This window comes from Carcharodon carcharias, chromosome 22 (assembly GCF_017639515.1).
Source record: "Carcharodon carcharias isolate sCarCar2 chromosome 22, sCarCar2.pri, whole genome shotgun sequence".
Classification (NCBI taxonomy): Eukaryota; Metazoa; Chordata; class Chondrichthyes; order Lamniformes; family Lamnidae; genus Carcharodon; species Carcharodon carcharias.
Genome location: NC_054488.1, coordinates 17078511 through 17088255, shown reverse-complemented (window position 1 = coordinate 17088255; position 9745 = coordinate 17078511). Strand labels below are relative to the sequence as shown.

At 43.8% G+C, this 9745-nt stretch overlaps 1 protein-coding gene across 1 annotated transcript; it reads left to right on the top strand.

The window, feature by feature from the left end:
- The first annotated feature begins 8669 nt into the window (after positions 1–8669).
- LOC121293646 (late histone H2B.L4-like) lies at positions 8670–9044 on the top strand. The gene has a single exon (XM_041216813.1). The coding sequence runs from the start codon at positions 8670–8672 to the stop codon at positions 9042–9044; it is 375 nt and encodes a 124-aa protein (XP_041072747.1).
- The last annotated feature ends 701 nt before the right edge of the window (positions 9045–9745 follow it).

The window sequence follows — 9745 nt, the reverse complement described above, 5'->3', positions numbered from 1 at the left end:
CAGGAAAGAGGAGTTGAGACAGGAGATCAGCCATAATTGTTTTGAATGGCAGGGTTGGGCGGGGTGGGGGGGGGTGTGCAGGGGTGGTAATTACCCCTGCTCCTATTCCTTACATCCTTCTGTAATATTTTCCATCACTTCGCTGGGAATTGGGAGAAGATTGATGAGATGGTAATTGGCCTGATTGGATTTGCCCTGCTTTTTGTGGACAGAACATATCTGGGCAAATTTTCACATTGCCAATGTGTCAATGTTTTGGCTGTACTGAAACAGTTTGGCTAGGAGCATGGCTAGTTCTGGTGGTTAGGTCTTAAGAAATACAGCCTGGATGTAAAGAATGCAGTATCCAGGGCACTCCGTTGTGTCTTGATATCACGTGGAGTGAATCAAATTGGCTGAAGACTGGCACCTGTGATGGTGGGGCCTTCAAGAGGAGGCTGAGGTGGATAATCCACTCAGCACTTCTGGCTTGGGGTGGTTGCAAATGCTTCAGCCTTCACTTTTGCACTCCACTCCTGGGCTCTACCATCATTGAGGGTGGGCTGACCATGCAATCTTCCCCTCTGATTACTTGCTTAATTGTCCACCATTCACATCTGGATGTGGCAGGGCTGCAGGGCTTTGATCTGATTCATTGGTTGTGAGATCGCTTTGTTCTATCTATTGCTTGCTGCTTCCACTGTTTAGTATGTACATCGTCCTGTGTGTGGCTTCATCAGACTAGTCATTGCTGGTAAAATGTTATGTTAAAAAGCCTTAATAAGGACAGTTACATAATTTTTCTAACAGTTATTTATTCTCCATATTAGAGATAGAAATAGAGAAGAAAGCCAAATTGCTTATCTAGGTCAATTACTGTCATGTAATGAAAGGACACCCTCCCACTCACATATGACAGGCAGAAATAGTTTAAGACTGATGACCCCTGCTCATCTCCAGTCCCCAGTGGTGTTACCTCATTGGTCCTAGTCAGGGACTGATCAACTTGTGGCCAGTCAGCTGAATCAATACAGCTCTCATTATAATGAGGAGTGTTAAGAGGATGTGCCATAGCTTTGACCATCACATTTACACAACAATATTCCGGAATATTCTATATAATGCTCTACGATATTAACTTTTTGAGTAACTTAATTTTAGTCTTCCTTTACTCTTTCTTTTTAATCAATCTTTTTCTCTTGCAAGGTGAGACCACTGGTGCAGTTACTTTTTATTACCCTTGGCATAATTTTTTTTAAGGATGGGCGTTTATCCCAAGCTTCCTGCATTGTGCACCCTGCAATGCCAACACCTCATAGGGAGTTCTTATTTGGGGCTTCAGCTATATATTCATGGGTCCCGTTGTCATAGTACGGGACAAGAATGTGCAAAGCCTCAACAAGCCAGGCCTTATTCCCTCTCTCCTTTGGTGGAGGGAAGAATCACAATAAAAGTGTTCTTTGTTTGCACATTCAGTAGGTATGGTTGTCAATTCTAGTTGAACCTATTCCTGCAGGTTTCATCATTTGATCTTGTGCCTCTGAATGACTGGAAAAATCAGATTTAATGTTGTTGGTTGAGGGATAAATATTAACTAGGATATCGAAGGGCTCTTCTCTGATGTGCCATGGGATCTTTTACAGCTGCCTGAGAGGGCGGACGGGGCCTGGGTTTTAAGTGCACTGTTCCCTTGCACAGGTCTTGAGATGTCCCACAGTGCAGCATTCCCTCAGTACTGCCCTGGATTAACAGCCTAGATCTTTGTGCTCAAGTCTCTGGAGTACACTCTGAGCTTCCTTTGTTGATAATCTTAAGAACATGTTCAATGTTCACAGGGACACACAAGTGTCTTTAATTTGTGCTCCACTCCCAGCTCACCACTGTCAGTTCTGACAAGCAGGCTCTTCATTTCCATTTCACTGCATCACTCATGGGCTGGTATCTGAAAATGAGCCAAATGTTTGCTGTATGCCAGAATAACTGGATTCCCTCAGCACATCATCTACATTTTAAACCCCTGCATTATTTATGCTTCCTTTTTTCGTAAATGCATGAGTTACTATAAATGTTTTTTAGGGCATGGGCTGGTGAATTTTTTATTGAGTGCCGAATTAGTGCACAGTTCTTGGTCCTTGGTACCAGCTGACACCAAAACCACAGTGTGTTACAGTGACGCAATAAGGCTGGATGGCAACCCCTGCCACCCACCCCTCCCCACCAACCCACCGCTACCCCCGCCCTGCCACCCACCCCTCCCCCCACCCCACCGCCATCCCCCTGCCACCCACCTCCTCCCCCCCACCCCGACACGGTTAAGTTAAAAAAGACGCTAATTCCAAACAATAGCATTCCCAGCACTGCATTGTGGGATACTGGCATTGAAGCATGAACACACAGCCAGAAATTTCTCACGCCACTCTTTTAGCTATTCATTTTAAACAGGTTGCCGTCTCTTCTCAGGTGCCAAAAATTTCAGTTGATTACCAGGAGCTCACACCGTAATAGCCAGCAATTTAAAAATATATATATTAGGCTTCAAGCAAGAAATGTCGACACTTAGAAATATAAAATTGGAATACGTGAATCAAAAGCAAACGACCCGGAATCGACCAATCGGTCCCTCGAGCCTGCTCCGTCAATCAATGCAGATGCCACTGGGGTAGTGGTTTTTCAGTCAGCTCTCCTCTCTGTATAGCAAGGGTGTCAGGATATAAGGATGTAAAAACATAAGAAATCGGAGCAGGAAAGCAGGAATAATCATATGGCTCATTCAGTGGGATCACGGCTGAACTTTTACATCAACTCCACTTTCACATCGTATCCCCATAATCCTTGAAACACTTAGGGCCGAAAATCTATCCATCACTGCGGTAAAGTGAAGTACCCTGTCCCTTCAATAGATCCAAGACATAAAGATCACGGTCTAGAATGTACTCAATGACTGAACATCTATAGTCCTAAGTCATCCTAAATGGCTGATCTCTTACCTGTAATCTACGATGACTTGCCTTCCAGGTGTAACAGCCACTGAACGTTTACCTTGTCAACCAACCCTTAGGGCTGGTTGGCGAGGGGGGGGGGGCGGAGTACGTTCGCTGACATGTAAAATGACACAGGGTGACGTCGGGCGGGCATCCCAATGCCTCCCCGTGTCATTCAGACTTTCAGATCGGCGGAGGCGCAGCCGACTTGGCTGCGCGCCCACCGACCTGTCAACGGCCTATTAAGGCCATTAAAAAAGTAATTGAAATCGTTAATGGACCTGCTCGTCCAGCCTTAAGGTTAGTGGGCAGGCCAGGAGCCCTGGCGGGAACTAGAAAAAACATGAAACCTCATTCACGGGCGGGATGAGGTTTCATGAGGGATTTTAAAATTTCAGAATATTTTAAAATGAAATAGCGTCACATGAGGGGACATGGCAGTGACATTTTTTTCTCATCTTTATTTAATGTTTCAAACCGGAGCCGATCTCCCTGAGGCACCACTTTGCCTCAGGGAGATCTGTGCGCTCTTCCGTGGGCATGTGTGAAAAAGCGCGCTCCCGACTCAGGGAAACCCACCCCCGCCCGCACAGGGAGTGCATAGCGCTTCCTGGTGGACGTCACGCTGGGCGGGCCTTAATTGGCCCGCCCATATAAAATGGCGGCCCACCCCTGACCGGGTCGCCGATCTGGAATTCGCCTGCACGTGCCCGGTCCCACGTATTACCCCCACCCCCCCACCCCCGGACGATGGGAAAATGTTGCCCTTAGAATGTTATACATTTCAATGAGATCACCTCTCATTCTTCTAAACTCCAGCGCATATAGTCCCATTCCGCTCAATCTCTCCTCATAGGACTGTCCTCTCATCCAGGAATCCAATCAGAGAACTTTCATTGAGCCCCTTCGAAGACAAATATATCTGTCCTTAGCTAAGAAATCCAAAACTGTAAACAATAATCCATACATGGTTTCACCTAAATGCTACATAATAACAGCAAGACCTCCTTACTCTTGTTCTCCATGCCCCTTGCAATAAACGCTAACATGCAATTTATCTTTTTAATTGCTTGCTGTAAGTGTGTTAACTTGCTGTGATTCATGTACAAGGACCCCCACGTCCCTCTCAATCCCAATGATTACCACATTCTCGCCTTTTAATAAATATTCTTAATTTCCTTTCATCCTACCAATGTGGATAATTTCACACTTTCCCATTTTACACTCCATTTGCCACCTTCTCATCCATTTTTAAAAACTTGTTTATCCAACACGGGTGTCGCTGGCAAGGCCAGCAATTATTGCTCATCTGTAATTGCCCTTGAGAAAGTGGTGGTGAGCCATCTTCTTGAACTGCTGCAGTCTATCTGGTACATCACAGTGCTTTTAGGAAGACAGCACTTTAAGCTGTGCGGCTGTGCATTGAATTCCTGCTCTGCTGTGTACAATTCTGTCCCTTCATGTTACCGCCTGTGGGCTCAAAAAAAAAAATTAAAGGGCCTGTACACTTAATCGGATGCAGGCTACAAAAAATATTTTTCTTAGAGAGTGTCAGCATCAGACACAGCAACTTTGATAATTTACTTCCAAGTCAGGTTGGTCCGTGGCTTAGAGGGGAAGTTATCAGTGGTGTTCCCACGCATCTGCTGCCTTTGTCCTTCTAGATAGTAGAGGTAGCAGGTTTAGAATGTGCTGTCGAAGGAGGCTTGGCAAGTTGCTGCAGTGCATCTTGTAGATGATACATACTGCTGCCACCGTGTGTTGGTGTTGGAGGGAGTGAATGTTCAAGGGGATGAATGGGATACTAATGAAGTGGGCTGCTTTGCTCTGGATAGTGTCAAGCTTCTTGAATGCTGTTGGAGCTGCACTTAACCAGACAAGTGAAAGTATTCCATCACTTTTAAACGGCTTTGTGTAGAGTAAAAGGTTAATATCAGGAGAATCCAATACTGATGTAATTACCAAGCAGTTTCACATGATTAATAGTCATTTGCTCGTACAAAGCTTGAGTATTGCTGAAAAAAAGACATTTTTGTCAAAGCTTTTCATTTTGCACTCATCAGGACAATTTGCAAGAATACTGTATGAGAAAAGAATATTGATTGGTTGGAAATTGGACTCTGGTTGGTAGAGACATTGTCATGGATATTGCACCAGTTGATGGTGACTGACAATTAACTGCCAAGCGTTGTTTGCAATTTAAACCAGGCAACTTGACTCTGATTAATCAAAGCATTATCCCAAGGAATGACCAGTGAATGGCTGTTAATTATTTTGTTTAATTGAAAGACGCACAGCGTGTATAAACATTCTTTCTGTCTGCAAAGAACAGGGCCCTGTGTATTAATATATATAGATTCCAGTACACAGAAATGCGTCACACTGTGCGTCTGACTGTCAATCTTAAGTTGGTTGTCACATGATTAAGTAACTGAGATCTGGTGGGAAGCAAAGTGCAACCATGTGTAGAGTACTGAGATATATATAGATCTGAAAATAAACATAAGAACATAAGAAGAACTTAAGAAATGGAAGCAGGAGTGGGCCATTTGGCCCATCAAGCCTGTTCTGCTGTTCAAAAGATTAAGGTTAATCCGATTGTGGCCTTAACTTTCCTGCCTGCCACATCCACATAATCCCAGAGACCCTTTTAGATCAGAAATGTGCCCAAATCAGCTTTGAATACATGCAATGACCCAGCCTCAACTGCTCTCTAGGTTCAAGAATTTGAAAGGTTAATGTTTCTCTGAGAGAGAAAAAAAATCCTACTCATCTCTTTCTTTAATGTTAGACACCTTATTTTGAAACTGAGCCCCCTAGTCCTTGGCTCCCCAATGCAACAATGGATTGTACAAATAACAGCCTATGGTACCTTTCTTAGAGTAACAGACAAACCCTAAAGAAACCCCAGTTGGACCCCGAATCCAAGATGAAACACTATAGGGGATCAGGAATTGAGGTACTCACTGCAGAATACCCAGTCTCTGACCTGTTCTTGTAGTCACAATATTTATATGGCTGGTCCAGTTCAGTTTCTGGCCAAAGGTGATTGCCAGGGTGTTAAGGTGGGGGATTCAATGATGGTAATGCTATTGAAAGTCAAGGAGCGATAGTTAAATTCTCTCTTGTTGGAAATGGTCATTGCCTGGCACTTGAGTGGTGCAAATGTTTCTTGTCACATATCAGTCCAAGAATAAATGTTATTGCTGCATATGGACACAGATTGCTTCAGCAATCACTTTCACTTCACTCCTGAGAATCAATTCTTTTGTCTATGCTTATATCAAGTCTGTAATGAGGTCTGGAGTTGAATTGCTCTAGCAGAATCCAAACTGAGCATCAGTGAGCAGGTTATTGCTGTGTAAGTCATAGCAACTTGCCAAGGCTCCTTCGACAATGCCTTCAAAGCCTGTTACCTTTGCCACCTAGAAGGACAAGAGCAGCAGATGACATGGGAACATCGCCATCTGGAAGTTCCCCTCCAAACCACACAGAACCCTGACTTAGAAATATATCACTGTTCCTTCAATTGCTAGGGCAAAATCCTGGAACTCCCTCCCTAATAGCACTGTGGATGTACCTACATCCCCTCACTACTTTCTTGAGGGCAATTAGGGATTGACAATAAATGCTGACCTAACCAGTGGTGCCCACATGCTGTGAATGAATACATTCACTGTTGATGACATCTTCCATCACTTTGCTAATGATTGAGAGTAGTCTGATGGGGCAGTAATTGGCTGGCTTGATTTTTCCTGCTTTGCGTGGACAGGACATACATGGAAAGATTTCCACTTGTTTGGGTAGATTACAGTGTTGTAGCTGTACTGTAGCAGCTTGGCTAAAGTCGCAGCTAGTTCTTGAGCACAAGTCTTCAGTACCACTTCCGGGCTGTTGTCAGAGCCCATAGCCTTTTCTGTATCCAGTGCCTTAAGCCATTCTTGATACCTTGGCCAGCTCAATCTGTAGTGAGCCACTCTTGAAGATGGGCATTGAATTCCCCAACCAGGATATGTTCTGTGCCCTTGCTATCCTCAGTGCCTCTTCCAAGCAGTGTTCAACATGGAGGGAGCATCGATTGATCAGTTGAGAGAGGGCAGTAGATGGCAATCAGCAGGAGGTTTCCTTATCCATGTCTGACCTGATGCCATGAAACTTAATGGAGTTCAAAGTCAATAGTGAGGACTCCCAGGGTCACTCCCTTCTGACTGTACACAACTGTGCTGCCACCTTTGGTAAGCCTGTTCTTCCAGTGGGTCCAGGGCATACTCAATGAGGAGTCTGACAAGTTGTTTCAAATCTTTGATTCTGTGATTCTGACTGTCAAGCTGTTGTTTGACTCGATTGTGAGACAGCTCTCCCAATTTTGTCACAAGTTAACAGCTATTACTGTGAAATATCTTACAGAATTGACTGGGCTGGTATGCCTTTGTCATACCCTGTGCCTTGTTTGATGTGGGGTGATCCCTCCAGTTTTATTCTGACCAGATGATTCATATTAATTTGATACAACTAGCTTGCTAGGCCACTGAGAGGGCAGTTAAGAGTCTACCATATTGCTGTGGGTCTTCAGTCCCATATAGACCAAACTGAATAGGGGTAACAGATTTATGGCCTATATCCCTTTGTAGCTTCTTTAAGTCCATCTCACAGCTTATTCTCCTACCAAGCTTTGTTGTCAGCAAAGTTGGATATATTATTCTCTGCCTCCTCATCCAAGTCATTGATATAGATTATAAATAGCTGAGGACCAAACACTGATCCCTGGGGCACTCCTCTAATTACACCGTGCCATCCACAAAATGATCTGTTTATTCTTACTCTCTGATTTCTGCTTGTTATCCAATCCTCAATCTATGCTAACATAATACCTTGCGAATAAAATATCACCCCATTTCCACGAATTCTAATCTTGTGTAATACCTATTGTGTGGCAACTTATTGAATGTCTTCCCAATATACTACATCCACTAGTTCTCCCTTATCTACCTTGCTAGGTTCATCCTTAAAAATTTCAAATAGATTTGTCAAGCGCAATTTCACTTTCCTTAAACTGTGTTGACTGTCTAACTATTTTATGATTTAACAAGGTGCCCTGATACCACATCCTCAAAATAGATTCTCACATTTTCCCAACGACTGATGTCAGCTATACTGGCCTATAGCTCCCTGCTTTCTCTCTCCTGCCATTCTTGATTAGCAGGTTTACATTTGCTACCTTCCAATCCACAGTGGCCGTTTGAGAATCTAGGCAATTCTGGAAGATCAAAACCAATGCGTCCATTAACCCTGCAGCAATCGCTTTTAAAACCCTAGGACATCAGCCATCAGTTCCAAGAATTCGGCTTTCAGCTCCATTAATTTTTCCAGTACTTATACTAGATAATATTAATTTCTTTAAGTTCTAACTCTAATTAGATGCTTGGTTCCCCATAATTTCTGATATATTCTTTAAGCCTTCTCCTATGAACAGACACTAATATTTGTTTAATGTCCCTGCCACTTCTTTATTCTACATTATAATTTCTCCTGTCTCTGAGGGAACCATTTTTACTTTCGCTAATCATTTTTTACACGCTTGTAAAAGCTCTAGTTTTATATTTCTTGCTAATTCCCTCTCATTCCGTTTTCTCCCACTTTATCATTTCCTTGCTCATCCTTTGCTGATTTTTCAACCCTTCCCAATCCATAGGCTTGTTGCAGTCGCTGATGAAAGTCACCAAGAAGATGCCCAAGAAGCGGAGGAACTCTCGCAAGCAGAGCTGTTCCGCTTACGTGTACAGGGTGCTGACCCAGGTCCACCCTTCCACCAGAAACTCATCCGAGGCCATGAATGTTATGAGTTCCTTCATTGTTGACATTTTCGAGTGCATCACCTCCGAGGCTTTGCACCTCATTCATTGTGACAAGCGCCACACCATCTCGGCCAGGGAGGTCCAGAGCGCTGTCTACCTCATGTTGCCAGGGGAATTGGCCAAACACGCCGTCTCTGAAGGCACCAAAGCAGTCACCAAGTACACCAACTTCGTTCAGGTCGACAATTCTAATGATTATTTTAAGCAATGTTGTCAGCCTCTTCTTTAAAATTATCCTTAACTTTTCTAATTAACCATGGCTGTACCACTTTTCCAGTGGGGTTTTATTCCACAAGGGAATGTATATTCATTGAGAGTTATGGATTATTTCATTAAATGTTTGCCATTGGTTATCTACCATAATTTTAAAATCATTTTTCCAAACTACCTCAGCCAATCGGCCTCTCCTCAAAATTGGCAATAGCTGGCCTCCCAAAATCAGACCAGTGACTGAACATTGGATTCCCTGGTCTCCATAGCATAGAAAGGGAGGAGGTTCTAAGTGGTCTGGCAGGCTTAAAAGTAGATAAATCTCCAGGCCCGGATGAAATATATCCCAGGTTGCTGAGTGAGGCAAGGGAGGAAATAGCAGGGGCGCTGGCAATAATTTTCAATACCTCTCTGGCCACAAGAAAGGTGCGAGAGGACTGGAGGACAGCCAATGCGGTACCATTATTCAAGAAGGGAGGAAAGGATAAACCAGGGAACCACAGGCCAATCAGTCTAGCCTCAGTGGTGGAGAAACTATTGGAAACAATCCTAAAGGACATAATTAATCTACATTTGGAGAGGCAGGGATTAATCAAGGACAGTCAACATGGCATCATTAAGGGGAGGTCATGTCTGGCCAATTTGATTGAATTTTTTGAAGAGGTGACCAGGTGTGTAGATAAGGCAGTGCATTTGACGTAGTCTACTCGGACTTCAGCG

What these genes read in the sequence shown, in the direction of transcription:
- LOC121293646 (XM_041216813.1), top strand. Translation starts at nt 8,670, where the DNA reads ATGAAAGTCACCAAGAAGATGCCCAAGAAGCGGAGGAACTCTCGCAAG.